The 16,138-nt window shown below is 36.1% G+C and overlaps 3 protein-coding genes across 3 annotated transcripts; 2 read left to right on the forward strand and 1 right to left on the reverse strand.

Moving 5' to 3' along the window:
• The first annotated feature begins 6,464 nt into the window (after positions 1 to 6,464).
• LOC105259322 (protein FAM98B) lies at positions 6,465 to 8,917 on the forward strand. The gene is made up of 5 exons (XM_011271203.3): positions 6,465 to 6,737; positions 6,937 to 7,303; positions 7,460 to 7,750; positions 7,846 to 8,144; positions 8,230 to 8,917. The coding sequence occupies exons 1-5, from the start codon at positions 6,700 to 6,702 to the stop codon at positions 8,783 to 8,785; spliced, it is 1,551 nt and encodes a 516-aa protein (XP_011269505.1). The 5' UTR covers positions 6,465 to 6,699; the 3' UTR covers positions 8,786 to 8,917.
• An 883-nt stretch (positions 8,918 to 9,800) lies between these two features.
• On the forward strand, positions 9,801 to 11,398 carry LOC105259302 (ribonuclease H2 subunit C). Its single transcript, XM_011271179.3, has 3 exons — positions 9,801 to 10,117; positions 10,185 to 10,417; positions 10,499 to 11,398. The coding sequence occupies exons 1-3, from the start codon at positions 9,970 to 9,972 to the stop codon at positions 10,517 to 10,519; spliced, it is 402 nt and encodes a 133-aa protein (XP_011269481.1). The 5' UTR covers positions 9,801 to 9,969; the 3' UTR covers positions 10,520 to 11,398.
• Positions 11,399 to 11,763: 365 nt separating this feature from the next.
• On the reverse strand, positions 11,764 to 15,961 carry LOC105259314 (transmembrane channel-like protein 7). Its single transcript, XM_011271191.3, has 4 exons — positions 15,521 to 15,961; positions 15,009 to 15,403; positions 14,694 to 14,935; positions 11,764 to 14,616 (listed from the first exon to the last, which is right to left on the reverse strand). Exons 2-4 carry the CDS (start codon positions 15,184 to 15,186, stop codon positions 12,706 to 12,708), a joined length of 2,331 nt encoding a protein of 776 aa, XP_011269493.1. The 5' UTR covers positions 15,187 to 15,403; positions 15,521 to 15,961; the 3' UTR covers positions 11,764 to 12,705.
• Between the last annotated feature and the right edge of the window lie 177 nt (positions 15,962 to 16,138).

The raw sequence follows: 16,138 nt of genomic DNA on the forward strand, positions 1-16,138 counted from the left end.
TGATGCGTTGATGACCTCTTTACAAATCATGTTCTCCTAATAACGCAAGCGCGAAAATTTTCGAAAATTCGTTTCTTATAATTTATATTATTAGGAGAATATATTGTGCGAGGAGGTCGATGATGCGTTGATGACCTCTTTGCAAATCATGTTCTCCTAATAACGCAAACGTGAAAATTTTCGAAAATTCGTTTCTTATAATTTATATGATCAGGAGAATATATTGTGCGAAGTGGTCGATGATGCGTTGATGACCTCTTTACAAATCATGTTCTCCTAATAACGCAAGCGCGAAAATTTTCGAAAATTCGTTTCTTATAACTTTATATTATCAGGAGAATATATTTTGCGAGGAGGTCGAAGATGCGTTGATGACCTCTTTACAAATCATGTTCTCCTAATAACGCAAGCGCGAAAATTTTCGAAAATTCGTTTCTTATAACTTTATATTATCAGGAGAATATATTTTGCGAGGAGGTCGATGATGCGTTGATGACCTCTTTACAAATCATGTTCTCCTAATAACGCAAGCGTGAAAATTTTCGAAAATTCGTTTCTTATAATTTATATTATTAGGAGAATATATTGTGCGAGGAGGTCGATGATGCGTTGATGACCTCTTTGCAAATCATGTTCTCCTAATAATGCAAACGTGAAAATTTTCGAAAATTCGTTTCTTATAATTTATATGATCAGGAGAATATATTGTGCGAAGAGGTCGATGATGCGTTGATGACCTCTTTACAAATCATGTTCTCCTAATAACGCAAACGTGAAAATTTTCGAAAATTCGTTTCTTATAATTTATATGATCAGGAGAATATATTGTGCGAAGAGGTCGATGATGCGTTGATGACCTCTTTACAAATCATGTTCTCCTAATAACGCAAGCGCGAAAATTTTCGAAAATTCGTTTCTTATAACTTTATATTATCAGGAGAATATATTTTGCGAGGAGGTCGAAGATGCGTTGATGACCTCTTTACAAATCATGTTCTCCTAATAACGCAAGCGTGAAAATTTTCGAAAATTCGTTTTTTATTATCTTATATTATCAGGAGAATATATTTTGCGAGGAGGTCGAAGATGCGTTGATGACCTCTTTACAAATCATGTTCTCCTAATAACGCAAGCGTGAAAATTTTCGAAAATTCGTTTCTTATTATTTTATATTATCAGGAGAATATATTTTGCGAGGAGGTCGATGATGCGTTGATGACCTCTTTACAAATCATGTTTTTTTTTTTTTTTTTTGTTTCGCTGGCCGGGAGGTGGAAATGCTTTATGCAGACCCTCGGGTCGGCCTGAGGGTACTGTGGGACTGAGTGCAATGGAGTCGAGCTGCCGCCGACAATTTTTTGCCGGTCAGGCAGTCTGCCTCCGTACTTACCCACTAAAACCACCCCCCTTGGGAGGGGGGAGTATCCCCCCCCGCCAGGCGCGTGCCTGTCTGTCACCTTTCTGACCAGACCGCGGGAACGCAATCACATAACTACCGCGACTCGGCCGGTGTAGCGCCAGCTATGCGCTCCGTCTGCTTTCCTTTCCTGTTGTTTCTTCTTTTCCTGATGCCTGATTCCGGGACCCGTGGAGCGATGGGATTGTTAAAGAATCAACCCCACCTACCCCCCGGGTTCCATTTGTGACGGCGAAAGGGTGCGGGAGGGAACCATTCCCTGCCGTAGACGCTCCTCCTCTTCCTTCGTCGATATGACTGTTTCCGCAAAGAAGGAGACAGCCATCCACTTGTCCTCCGAGTCCAACATTCCGCTAACCAGAGCGGTAAGCGTTAGATCGGGACCTATTTTTTCTGCTAGGTTTTCTCTTAGAGTAGACCACCTAGCGCACTCCTGAATGGTGTGTTCAGCAGTGTCCTCGGTGGCGAGCCCGCATTCTTGACAGTCCGAAGAACTAAGTTTACCTATTCTATACAGGTAGGATGCAAAGCATCCATGACCGGTTAGCATTTGTGTCAATCTGAAACTGATATTTCCATGCTCTCTGTCAATCCATTTCTTGAAATGCGGCAGTATAGCTCTCATCGTTCTGGTGCCCGACACGTTATCCCTGCTCAGGTACGTGAACCATTCTTCGCGCAGCCGTTCTTCCGCTTCCACTCTAACCGCCTTAACTGTTTGGTGAGTTTCTTCGTTCCTCTTCCGCAACTTGCCGATTTCCGTATGTGTATATGTTCTTGCCTTGGCGATTAGCTGTAATGGCGGCATTCTCGCAAGCAGTAGGGAAGCATCTAGCGATACGGTTCTATAAGCCGCTACAACTCTTAGCAGAATACTTCTCCAAACGCGATTTAGAGCAGTGCGAGCCTCCCTCTTCTTTTCAAATGCTTCGCACCATACAGGGACTCCGTACATGATGACCGATAGTACGACCGTTGCGTAGAGACGTCTCTTGCGTTCTCCAGGTCCACGCAGATTAGGCATGAGCCTCGCTAGTGCCCTCGCTACTTTTGACACTTTGCTTTCGATATATTCAAAGTGAGCGCGGAAGCTGAGCCTACTGTCTAACATTATGCCTGGGTATTTCATGGCTTCGCCAACGACGATTTTGTTTTTGCCTACTCTTATAATGAATGTACCTATTGGCTTCTTTTTTCCACCATGGAATATCACCGCCTCAGTTTTCTCGGTAGCAACTGTTAGTCCTAGCTTTGCGATTCTATTCAGAATCTTGCTAACCTGACAATTAGCTCTCTCCGCTGCCAGCGACGCAGTGCCTGCTTCTGATAGTATTAACGTATCGTCCGCGAAACAAATAGTATTACATCCGTCCTCGCCCGTTGGGTCTAAAATCGAGTCGAACGCAATATTCCATAAGACTGGACCTAGTACGGAACCCTGTGGTACGCCCGCCAGTGCTACAATTACAGTTCTCCCGCGTTCCGTAGGAAACTCAACTCTACGCTCTGAAAGATAGTCGCCAATTATCCTGCGAAGGTACCACGGATACCTTTTCCTTAGCAAGGCGTTCTTGATTACGACCCACGGAATTGAGTTAAACGCGTTCTTAATGTCAAGACTCACCGCAATCGCAAGGTTGTCTTGTTCCACTGCACGATTCACTAGTTTTTTGACCAACTCCAGAGCGTCGACGGTTGACTTTCGATCTCTGAAGCCAAACTGAAATTTAGCTAATTTGGCAAACCCATTGGATCTCATCGATTCCTTGAGATGTTCGAGTAGAATGCGTTCAAAACATTTCCCTATGTTATTCAGCAGACATTACAAATCATGTTCTCCTAATAACGCAAGCGTGAAAATTTTCGAAAATTCGTTTCTTATAATTTATATTATCAGGAGAATATATTTTGCGAGGAGGTCGATGATGCGTTGATGACCTCTTTACAAATCATGTTCTCCTAATAACGCAAGCGCGAAAATTTTCGTAAATTCGTTTCTTATTATTTTATATTATCAGGAGAATATATTTTGCGAGGGGGTCGATGATGCGTTGATGATCTCTTTACAAATCATGTTCTCCTAATAACGCAAGCGCGAAAATTTTCGAAAATTCGTTTCTTATAATTTATATTATCAGGAGAATATTTTGTGCGAGGAGGTCGATGATGCGTTGATGACCTCTTTACAAATCCTGTACTCCTAATAATGCAAACGTGAAAATTTTCGAAAATTCGTTTCTTATAATTTATATGATCAGGAGAATATATTGTGCGAGGAGGTCGATGATGCGTTGATGACCTCTTTACAAATCATGTTCTCCTAATAACGCAAGCGTGAAAATTTTCGAAAATTCGTTTCTTATTATTTTATATTATCAGGAGAATATATTTTGCGAGGAGGTCGATGATGCGTTGATGACCTCTTTACAAATCATGTTCTTCTAATAAGGCAAGCGTGAAAATTTTCGAAAATTCGTTTCTTATTATTTTATATTATCAGGAGAATATATTTTGCGAGGAGGTCGAAGATGCGTTGATGACCTCTTTACAAATCATGTTCTCCTAATAACGCAAGCGTGAAAATTTTCGAAAATTCGTTTCTTATAATTTATAGTATCAAAAGAATATATTTTGCGAGGAGGTCGATGATGCGTTGATGACCTCTTTACAAATCATGTTCTCCTAATAACGCAAGCGTGAACATTTTCGAAAATTCGTTTCTTATTATTTTATATTATCAGGAGAATATATTTTGCGAGGAGGTCGATGATGCGTTGATGACCTCTTTACAAATCATGTTCTTCTAATAACGCAAGCGTGAAAATTTTCGAAAATTCGTTTCTTATTATTTTATATTATCAGGAGAATATATTTTGCGAGGAGGTCGATGATGCGTTGATGACCTCTTTACAAATCATGTTCTCCTAATAACGCAAGCGTGAAAATTTTCGAAAATTCGTTTCTTATTATTTTATATTATCAGGAGAATATATTTTGCGAGGAGGTCGATGATGCGTTGATGACCTCTTTACAAATCATGTTCTTCTAATAAGGCAAGCGTGAAAATTTTCGAAAATTCGTTTCTTATTATTTTATATTATCAGGAGAATATATTTTGCGAGGAGGTCGAAGATGCGTTGATGACCTCTTTACAAATCATGTTCTCCTAATAACGCAAGCGTGAAAATTTTCGAAAATTCGTTTCTTATTATTTTATATTATCAGGAGAATATATTTTGCGAGGAGGTCGATGATGCGTTGATGACCTCTTTACAAATCATGTTCTCCTAATAACGCAAGCGTGAAAATTTTCGAAAATTCGTTTCTTATTATTTTATATTATCAGGAGAATATATTTTGCGAGGAGGTCGAAGATGCGTTGATGACCTCTTTACAAATCATGTTCTCCTAATAACGCAAGCGTGAAAATTTTCGAAAATTCGTTTCTTATTATTTTATATTATCAGGAGAATATATTTTGCGAGGAGGTCGATGATGCGTTGATGACCTCTTTACAAATCATGTTCTCCTAATAACGCAAGCGTGAAAATTTTCGAAAATTCGTTTCTTATTATTTTATATTATCAGGAGAATATATTTTGCGAGGAGGTCGAAGATGCGTTGATGACCTCTTTACAAATCATGTTCTCCTAATAACGCAAGCGTGAAAATTTTCGAAAATTCGTTTCTTATTATTTTATATTATCAGGAGAATATATTTTGCGAGGAGGTCGATAATGTGTTGATGATCTCTTTACAAATCATGTTCTCCTAATAACGCATTTAAAAAAAAAAAAAAAAAAAAAAAATTTCGCGAACAATTAATGTTCGAAATAATTTACGCATTGCCATCCGCGTTTTGTGGGCTCTTAATGCTCTTTACTTAATTATCATGTTGATAAATACATAGAGCCGTATTATTTACCAATTTATTTTGAAAATATTTATTTCATCTTTGAATATTACAGTATCTGTCGCGATTGAATAATTTATTTATTATCAATTTACACACATAAGTATTTAATTGGTATATAGCACTGGTGCTAGCGGCATTTCGTGCACATAGCACGGAACAAAACCAGAAATTGTGCAATTATATATTACCCTCTGAGAACATTCATGGACATTGTTTTTGTAGTTCATGTCCATGTTTTGAATGTCCATAGAGGGAGTATCACTTTTGGGGTCACTCCATAGCTTGGACATGAACCATAGCTCAGACACGAACCATGTATTATTATCGACTGTAATGGATGTAGTTGACGTCCACTTTGTCAGGGAGCGCATTAGGACAATATACCCGGCCGCTCTCAGGTTTCTCTCTGGTAGTGCTCTAGGAGGTGCCTCTGCTCGCGCATGCGCAGCATAATAGGGGAGTGAGCCCAGGGATGTACAAGCGTGGAAATTTTATTATTTTTAATCCTATCGGTATATTTCACATGGAAATCGACGCACATCGCAATCTAAAGAAATATTTGCAATTTTAGTACATATTTCAATATAAATTTTCATTTACTGATTATTGACAGATTATTTTCAAATTATTTCCAAGAATAGAATAGAGTTCAAGAGTGCACTTTTTTTCATAAACTTGGTACTTTAATGAAACCACGTTCAATACGTACGCGTGAGAAAAAGAATCCGAGAATACTGATGACACGATGCCGGAATCTTTAGGATCGTTTTACAACGAATTCATCTCTCTTCCTGTTGTTTCGGTTGTTCTTTTTGTTTTCCGAGTATTTTATTTCTGCCTAAAGAATTTCTGAATTTTCCTTTACAATTTTATTCTCATTTTTTTATCACGTAAGAATTTCATTCGAGATTCGCACCTCGATATGTAATCTCAAATTCTCAAAAATGTAATTGGAAGCGGACTTAAGTCTATTTCGTACAGATATATATACTTCATTGACGTCACGTTTTTGCTCGACCAATCAAAGCAAAGAGGTCTTCGTCCCGATTGGTCAATCGAACAAAATTTCAATCGAAAACTTTTTTGTAGTGTCAAGCTGAACGCAACCTATGTATATTCTCTTGTATAAAATTTGATTCGTGTCAGAGTGCGAAACGACCGGTTACCGGTTCTGTGCGCGATACGATGAATGTTACATTATCGCAATATCGAGCAATATCAGAGAGTTGAACGAATAGATGATAAAACATTTCGTTGTGACGCAATTCGTCCTACGCTAATCCTCGAACGATATACGTCATTCGTCTTTATTGTATTATATTTATTATACCATATTTTGCTCAAGATCTGAAGACGTACTATCGACATGGAGGAGAGGTTGTTGCAAATTCTCGAAGATGTTGGGTGAGTAGTTGCAAGTTGTATATCGCAGAAAGATTTCACGATATATTCCATATTTTAAATCTCAAATTAAATATTGAGAGAATCTAAATAAAATATTTATTAATATTTTATTTTTTAATATAACGATAGGCTTGTCTCTTATAATTTTTTACTGAAAACATGTAGAATACGAATATTTGAGTTTTTAATGATTTTATAGGTATACGGGAGTAATGCTCGACGTCAACAAGCTATCGCAAGCTCTGAAACTTGGTGCAAAATCGCCAGACTTTACTAGTCTTGTAGGTTGGTTTGCCGAGCAACTGGCAACATTTATCGACATAGATGAGACTGTTCACACTACAACAAGTGCAGACGATGCTAGTTCCTTTCTCTTAGAATTAAGTTTCTTTCTTAAGGAAATAGGATGTGTAAATGAGAAACTAATGACTGGACATGTAAATCAAAGACTGTCTAATGAATCTGAAAGAGCTATCCTGATAGAATTCTTGGCTGCAGAACTTATGGCTTGCAAATTATTGGAAGTGAAATGTCCTAAAGAGGAAAAACAGATGGAAGTTACTATTGTAAATATTTTTAAGCAATAATAGTTATAGGATTATAATCTCTAGCTTGTATATAATAAGCTATTTTTGCAAGTAATTATAATTTGAATAGGTTGAAAAAACTAATGAAAAAACAGATGACATTGCAAAATATATCTGATTATTCTTTATTTATAGGATGAGAGTGATACTGCAAGAAGCTTGAAAAATATTCTAGTAACATTAAAGTTTCAAAAACCACCAGACAATATTTCGCCTGAATTTTTATTCTCGAAGCTAGAAACTAAATTATCAGAAACACTAAAGACTGTGTCGACTGATCATTTAGGAAAACCACTTATAGATGTAGAGCTTTCTGCTAAACAATGGGAAGAATTGAATAAATTGCAAGAAGCAATGCACAAAGAGTATACAATTCGCCGTGATATGTTACTTAAACGTCTTGATGTCACAGTTCAATCATTCTTGGTAAGAATTGGTTTGAGAAACAAAAATATTTTTTTTATATAAATTAGCAATTATATTGATCATTATATCACTCAACATGTAATCATTTTATTTAGTGGTCAGACAAAATAAAGCTACAGGAACATGAGGTAAATACTAGATATGAGGACAAAAGAATGACTTTGAAAAATGAGCCAAAGGTAACAATGGCCGATCTACTGGCAGCAAGAGATGATCTAGCTGTGATCGAGAAGACGAGTAATGCGAGTGTTCGCAAGAACACACGGAGCAAAATTAATAGCGTCATTATTGGAGCGGTGCCTGACAGAGGAGGCAGACCATATGAACAAGAACCTCCTCCACCAGAGATGCCACCATGGCAAAAGGATAGAGTCCAAGGACCACAATCGTTTCAGTAAGAATCGAAAAAAAGAAAATATACAAAAATAATAAATATATTTATTAATTGTACCATAATTATATGATTTCTTTTTGTTTAGGGGCGGAAGAGGAGGAGGAAGTGGAGATAGAGGTGGCAGAGGAGGAGGTGGCAGAGGAGGAGGAAGAGGAGGAGGAGGAGGAGGAAATGCTGGTAGTGGAGGCTACCGTGATCATAAAGACACCAGTAGCAATTTCGGTCAAAACTTGGATTATCAGCAGTCTCAATACTCTGGACAAGGTCATAGAGAATGTTATCCAGATCATAGAGATACAGGAGGATATCAAAGAGGTAGCAGTGGTAGAGGAGGCGGAAATTATCGAGGAGATTCCAGTGGGAATTATAGTCAAAATTACGGTCAAAATTATAATCAAACTTATAATCAAAGTTATGGCCAAAACTATCAACAACCGCAATATTCTGGCCAAAGAGATTCTTATGGAAATGATAATCGAAGTAGTGGAAATTATTATCAAGACAGGAGAGAAAGTGGAGGAAGGGAGGGGAGTGGAAGAGGAGGCAGAGTTCAAGGTGGATGGAATCAAGGTGGTAATAATTCCGGCATGAATAATTATCAACGTGGCGGCTACAATAGAGGCAGAGGTCGACAATATTAAATTTTATATAATGTTGATCGTAACAAAGGCTTATATCACAACAAGCTATGGATATTAAAATAATCAAGCAAAAATATTAATAATTATTATTCACGCTTATGCTTATAACTCGAAGTATAACACAAGTGTGTTTGATTTCAAAATCTTTAAATTTAAAATATCTCTAAATGATAATATAATTTTGAATTATTTTTTTAAAATCATATTTTGTTAATAATATTTAAAAAAAAATTAATATTGTTAAAAAATATTATGTATTGCTCACATATGGAATCTCACTTTTAAAATGACAACTTTTAATTTTGTCATTTTAAGCCTATAGGCAATTGAAACATGTGTATATATATCTAATTATGTTTTCTACAAGTCAAACATAATAAAAATAAAATAATTATGTAAATATATATTTGTCCACTTGTCAAAAATAGATAGTTGGAATTAATTTATAATGTGAGATATAAAGACTGTAAATTAAATCATGGAAATACAATGAATTGTGCAAATATATATAAAAGTATACACAAAATATATGCAAGTATGAATAAAACTAATATATTAAATACTTAATATTATATATATATTATCCTCTTTAAATCCTTAATACTTAATAATTTGTCACATTTCTGTAATAATCTTTAGAAAAGTATGTTTTTTAGGATGTATCAAATAAATTAGTTACATACTCAACTTTGCAATGTAATGTAGTGCATTGTTTCTTGTATTTGAAAATTTATTCTCATGAAAAATTGTTGAATGTATTAACCAATTATTCTACAAATGGAAATTTCTTATATAAATTTAATTTTATGAAAAACAATGTGCTCCATACGCGAAATTATCTTCTGATTCTAGTGTATGTCTTTAAGTTGATTTGTATTTCTATTCTTTTATTTCTCAGTTCACACACACATTTCTACAGATACAATTACAGATAAAAAAGCGAAAATAATATAAAATAATTAAATAAATATTAAAATAATATCCTCAAGAGAATCATATCTCTTAACATTATTTAATATTGACTTGAAGCTTGATATGAACTGAATTTGTGGTAGTATAGCGCGACATGTGCTGTTCGTTTTAGTTTGAACAGGATAAAGGTTATGCAGACGATTTCCACATTTTTATCAATATTAATATTTTCCGAAAAATTCTCATATTGTTTCGTGTCATATTAAATTAATATGGCTATTCGTTTACACATCAACAAAAAAGATTTAGCTAAGCAGGAGGAGTCCGAGTTACATCTTATGCCATGTAAAATTCACGGCGACCAAGCAGCGAATGTCTCTTCCTACTTCAAATCTTCCATTCGTAAAATTGACGAAGAACGTAAGTAATTTAAGTATCGAATATAGAATTTTATAGCAGAAAATATTTATCATTTTATTCTATAAAGATTACGATTGCTCGTTCCGTGGCTATCCACTTCAAGGGAAGAAAGTAATTGTACCTGCTGGATACAAAGGCATAATGTTTATGGAAAATAAGAAGACAGACGCTGAAAACAAGAACCGTAATTTATATTGCACAGGAACGTTTTCACAATTCACATATTGGAATTACGACAGAATACCATCTAAGAATGATTCTCTTGTAGCAGCATTGGATTGGATTGATATAGCTGAAGCGGTGATTATTTTCTCTTCTATTGAGATAATTTCCTCTTATTATAGTCATTATCATGATATATGTAAATAATAATTTTTCTAGTTACATTCATCAGAAACATAAGATGATATCAAAGGAAGAATTATTCCAACAGAAAAATATTTTAAAAAATTTCTTGTTTGATAATATAATTTTATGCTTAGAAAAAGGAGGTAGAGAAGATAAAGATACATTCTTTCTCTGTGTATAACAGATATATTTTTATAGCATCATAATTGGATGATTATGCCATAAATAATGAGTATACGATATAGGCATAAGAATCTATGACTGTAAAATGCATGAAGAAAGTGTAAAGAGAGATAATGACAGTATCAATATAATCTAATTAGCAGTAACATTTAAAGAAACAGAGTTCTCTATTTGTGGACTTCATTGCTTTTTTCTTCTTTTTTAATGTAATAGTACAATATATCGTGAATGCATTCTGCAGATTTTTTCAGAAAGACATAAATTCGTTTTACATAAGATTACCATATTATATATGATTTTATATTAAATGCATTTAGTGCCACTATTGATACTTTGACAGCCATCGTTGATTAATGAAGGATGTGAGCATCCATACATGCTATCTTAGATATATGAATTTACAAAATACATTTACCAATATATATCAAGTTATTTAGGCCAAAGGATCCCAATCAATTTGTGATAGCGTGTATTGAATGTGCACGATGTCGACAGAATTAATTTCTAAACATATAGTTTGGAATAAGAATATTCTCATTCCTGTACTATGTAGGATTATTGGCAGTGCGAGAAAGTGTGTGTATCCTATGAACAAGAAATACGTTTGTTTATATAATCCTCATATTAATGCTATAATAAAAAAACAGAATAATCAAATTATTACAATCTCAACCTGAATTTTCTTTGGCGTTTTAATAATACTGAGGTATGATATTTGTAGAACTAATCCAGAACTTTATATATATGTAAATATCGTTTTAAATTACAAAATTTCTTACATTCGCTCGTCCTCTTACATTCTAAATTATAGTAAACTCCTGTCTCGATATATAACGAAATAATAAATATAATAAAATATTTCTATCTGTGATATACTTTTTCCGCGCGCGCGCGTTATTTACTATAAGTGTCGCTAATAAAATAACTTTTTAGGAGTTGTAGAGGACCTATTTACAGTAATAACAATTACAAGTTTCTAAGAAGCTAAAAATAGGTCCACTGCATATCACTTTGTTTCACTCATGCAAAAGCTCTCTAACGTTTACATGTAAAATTGTGGAAGTAAATGCTAGTCTTATAGAGACGGTTATTCTGTTATACAATATTGTTCATATATTAAGCTAAACATATTTTAATCACATCTTATACGTAATCAGACGGGTATGTACGAGTACCTGCCTGTTCGATTTTAGACTGAGGCCAATAAAGTGAAGCCTTAGGCAAACTAGGAAGGTGTCCAACAAGTGACAGATATAGATTATTGAATAATCTCTGTTTTTTCTTTGTGATTTAGTCTCTTCTTTTATGTTAAATGCGATCACATTAATTTATAATATAGTATAATGTGTTATTTAATTTATAATATAGTATAATGTGTTATTTTCACTGAAGATCTTATTACGCATTATCCACTGAATTAGACTTTGTTCGCGTTTAACATTATAAATTTGTATGGTTTTACATTAATATTAATATTAATGGATACTCATAAAATTATATAGAATTACAATGAATGAATAATTCACATACAGTTACTATTGCAATAATACTTGCAACACCTTCCGTTTCTCTTTTGTACCCTGATTTCAGATGTATATTTTCATATACACATTGAGGTGACTGAATTTCTTAGAACGTGAGATATGTTCCGTTTGAATGCAAATTGTGTGTGAAAAACCGATTTTATAAAATTTTTGAAAATTTCTTGAAAATTCAAATCTTTGGCAGTGTGACTGTAATACATTCAAGTTTTAAGAAACATCTTTGTATAAAGACACTGCAATGAGCAGCATAAATAGAATGCATATTAATCTTTGGTATTGTCCGCGCATTCCTGTATAATCTGATAGAGTTTTTATCCAATTCGATATAGAGTATCAAAAAAAACGGTTAGTAAAACACCAACTCGTGTATACAATATAATAAAGAAGATAAAATCGACACAGTCTTATGTTTCGTAATTAAAATCTATAAAATCTACAAAAGCAAGCTGTTAAATAATACGCATTCTGTACATTCAGAAAAAGAACAAATAATAAAATCAAATTTTATACTATTTATACATGTTGAAACGTGCCTAATTCATTAGTTTGTTCCTGATGAAACTTGTTCTGATCCTGTTGCTGCTTGATGAAAGCGCTGAGTCTATTCAGTAAAAATTGTTTATCGTGGCCTTCTAAGACCAATTGATTCTTCAACACTGTCACCATATGCTTGTTCGCTATCGACACTGCGTAATAATAATAGAGAAGTAAAGCGAGAATAACGAACGCTGGTATACCGAAGCCAGCTGTACCCAAGAAGAACAGAGTCGATTGCAGCCAGTCGGGAAAGCATGAAAACGTCGCGATTAATAACGTCCATACAGACTCCCATTCGCGAAACGGTCCGCACGATTTCGACGGCATGATCTCCGCAATGGAATAGCCGACCGGTATCACCGCCAGAATAAAGGAGACAAGCAGGATGAACATGAACAGAGAATTCGATCTACTCGCGCGATAAATCTTACTCGACGGTGTACTATTCACCAAACAGGTGAATTTCTTCACGTAGAATAGCAAGAACGTGCCGATTACGGCGATCATTGGTAATAACGGGGCGAAGAAGCAGCCGAGCCAGCAGATCGTTTGCGAGTAGATGATATCCAGTACGTGCTTAGGCAGATCAAACTCCTGCTCGCCGACGAAGCGCAGGACCTTGTTCTCGGTGTGTCGCGCGATCAGCGAGCGCGGAAAATTGACGAAGAACGTCATGAAGAATTGAATGAAGAGATCAGTGGTGTACAGCTTGAAGAATTGTTGCCCCACGAACGTTTCCCAGCATAACGGTAGTTTGTTCGTACTGTTGGAAACATTCATTCTCCGGAACTGTTGGTGGAAACATTCATTCTCCGGAATTTTGTCCGCGACAAGTCTGTACAAAGACGTTAACAGAACGACGAGAGAAGCAAGTCGAAGAAAGACGGTTCTGAATAGCGTTGCACGAACCACGTACGATGGACTGTAATTTTCTAGAGCGACCAGATAGCGAAAGAGAAATGGAATCGCCACGTTGAGTCCAACAATGCATACGTATGGAAGGAATTCGAAGAATAAACGAGCAATCTCGTGTTCTTGCGCCAAGTATGTCAACTGATCGAACGAGAAGTCGATCACATAATAAATGAACGCGCCGCAAGCGCTCAGTACTGTTAAAACTAATAGATTAACGAACAGACGTATAAAGAAAAGTTTCGTCTTCTCCTCCCTCGTGCGATTTTGCCGTTCTTCTTCCATTCTTTCTGCTTCCAGAAATGCCTTTATCTCGTTGTACAACGCCTTGTGCTTTACGGCAGCGGATTTTTCATTGTGAATGCAGTAATCCCAGCCGCCAAAGACCAAATTGCAATATTGATAAAATTGACCCTCACCCTCTACTACTCTTTCCTTGAAACCTTTGGCGGCCGATCGGACGATCGCTACTAGGCTAATGATGAAGACGCTGATGATGGCACAAATGTAGGCCAGCGGCGAATTGTAATAGAAATTGACGCCTACGCTCTCATAGATCTTATGCGTGTACCAGCCATAAAACAGCAAAGTATATTCTAAGATGCCTTGCACGATCTTAGTTATACTATCACTCTCATCAGTCATATTCCTATACAATTCGGAACAACATGCTACACTGGCAGTGTTGTTAGACAAACATATTTCGCTCACGGGCGTTTCAAGCAAGATTGCTGGCAACACTACCAGTAAGAATATAATTGCAAACAGAAGAAGATTTAGATACATCAACCATTTGATGAATAAAAAATATGCCACTATACCCATCCCAAAATTTCCGCCTATTTTCTTGAGACTGTCATTCCATAGCTCCATCTTGGACCAGGTCTCCTTCATTCTTATGCGAAATTGCTGCCAAGCTTTTCTACGCTGCCATTTTAATTGTTCAAAGCCTTGAAGTCTCAACTTTGTGGCGCTCTGAAATACGTACAGGTAAAGATTAATCTAAATTATATTAATTATATCATATAAAAGAAATAAGTTTTCCAAAATACCTGTAATTGATTCTTCAATTGCATCTTTTGAGACATGCATACAGGCATTGCTTTGATCTGCATAATTTCTTCCCAGGTACGTTCTTCGTTGGACAAGTTTTCTGAAAGATCCGGTAGCATAGATACTGCTGCATCGTGTATATTGGTTGACATACGCCTTGATGTTGTAGTACCACGAGATCGAGTACTTGTGCGTCTTCTCAACGTTGTTTTTGTGTCATTTCGAATTCGTTTTGCTGTGGCTGCAGCAAATAAGGATATGTAAAATGATATGTAAAAAAATGGAAAAATTTATTTGCAATTGTTTAAACTTACCAACACGAGACTTCTTGCTAGGAAGTAAAGTGGCTATATGCGAAGGGTCTTTCTGTAGAGCTTGTTGCAGATCCGCTTCGATAGCTGCCGGATAACTCTCTTGATAGAATTCAGCACCAGCTTCTTCCCACCCATGCCCTCTATCGCAGCCTCTTTTCTTTCTCTCTCCACCTGACATCTTTAATCTTTATAATATAATTCTCGTTCAAATTAGAATTACGTATAAATAGGCCTTTCAATTATTCAATTTTGCATAATTTAAATTGCTCAACACATGTGTTCAACAATTGTTTTTCACTTGTTTTTTTCAATGTAGAATCTCTTGTTAAATTTTTACATATTGTTTAAAAGCAGCCACAGATGATATTGCTCGTACTGACGATGATATATATTGACTGGAAGAAAGAAATCTATTACTGATGGGAATGATTCACTCTCTTTCAGGATGCGTAATAAGTACAGATCAGAGTGTTACCTGACACATACATACACATACACATATATATACATACCTATCCACGCGAGCTGTCACTTTGACAGCTTTCAGGTTTTCGTAATCGGCACGAATTTTCCGCTGATCAGTACCGATAACAATATCCCGTGCGACAATTTATCTTCAGCTATCGATGATATCGTGATTCCAGGCCACTAATAACGAACCGTTTTGCAGAGGACTGCTTCGACAACGTACGTCGCGTGAAAGCCTCATGGGGAATTCTCGTGGAGATCGGATCAACGTGGTGGATGATACCGGGCTTGGCTCTTAGATCTTCTCAAAATCACGACGGACGGAGGCATCGCGGAGCCTCGTCGCCGCTGATCCGTATCTTGTTTGTCCCACACGTCAAGCGTCAAACTCGTAGCAGACGGCTAATGATAAGAAGCTGCCAAGCAACGAGGATCTAGATGGCGTCCGGATAGATTTGTATGAACAGAGAGAAGACTGAGAGGTGTCATGGCCCGCTTTTAGATGATCCCTGAAAGCGATACGCCCTCTGTTAATCTAAAAAACGTGGACATGAACTACAAAGCCAAAGTCCACGAAAGTTCTCAGAGAGTAACATATATGTGCACAATTTCTGATTCTGTTCCGTGCTATGTAAAAAATGCCTGTAGTACACGAAATGCCT

The sequence above is a fragment of the Camponotus floridanus genome, unplaced genomic scaffold (assembly GCF_003227725.1).
Source record: "Camponotus floridanus strain SB8 unplaced genomic scaffold, Cflo_v7.5 scaffold102, whole genome shotgun sequence".
Classification (NCBI taxonomy): Eukaryota; Metazoa; Arthropoda; class Insecta; order Hymenoptera; family Formicidae; genus Camponotus; species Camponotus floridanus.

Excerpts from the sequence above, each read along its gene's own strand:
- LOC105259314 (XM_011271191.3), bottom strand. The coding sequence starts at position 15,186 with ATGTCAGGTGGAGAGAGAAAGAAAAGAGGCTGCGATAGAGGGCATGGG. Across the intron at positions 14,936-15,008 it reads TAGCAAGAAGTCTCGTGTTG|CCACAGCAAAACGAATTCGA; the intron begins GTAAGTTTAAAC and ends TATTTGCTGCAG. Across the intron at positions 14,617-14,693 it reads AATTGAAGAATCAATTACAG|AGCGCCACAAAGTTGAGACT; the intron begins GTATTTTGGAAA and ends TACGTATTTCAG.
- LOC105259302 (XM_011271179.3), top strand. The coding sequence starts at position 9,970 with ATGGCTATTCGTTTACACATCAACAAAAAAGATTTAGCTAAGCAGGAG. Across the intron at positions 10,118-10,184 it reads TCGTAAAATTGACGAAGAAC|ATTACGATTGCTCGTTCCGT; the intron begins GTAAGTAATTTA and ends TATTCTATAAAG. Across the intron at positions 10,418-10,498 it reads GGATTGATATAGCTGAAGCG|TTACATTCATCAGAAACATA; the intron begins GTGATTATTTTC and ends TAATTTTTCTAG.
- LOC105259322 (XM_011271203.3), top strand. The coding sequence starts at position 6,700 with ATGGAGGAGAGGTTGTTGCAAATTCTCGAAGATGTTGG. Across the intron at positions 6,738-6,936 it reads CAAATTCTCGAAGATGTTGG|GTATACGGGAGTAATGCTCG; the intron begins GTGAGTAGTTGC and ends ATGATTTTATAG. Across the intron at positions 7,751-7,845 it reads TCACAGTTCAATCATTCTTG|TGGTCAGACAAAATAAAGCT; the intron begins GTAAGAATTGGT and ends CATTTTATTTAG.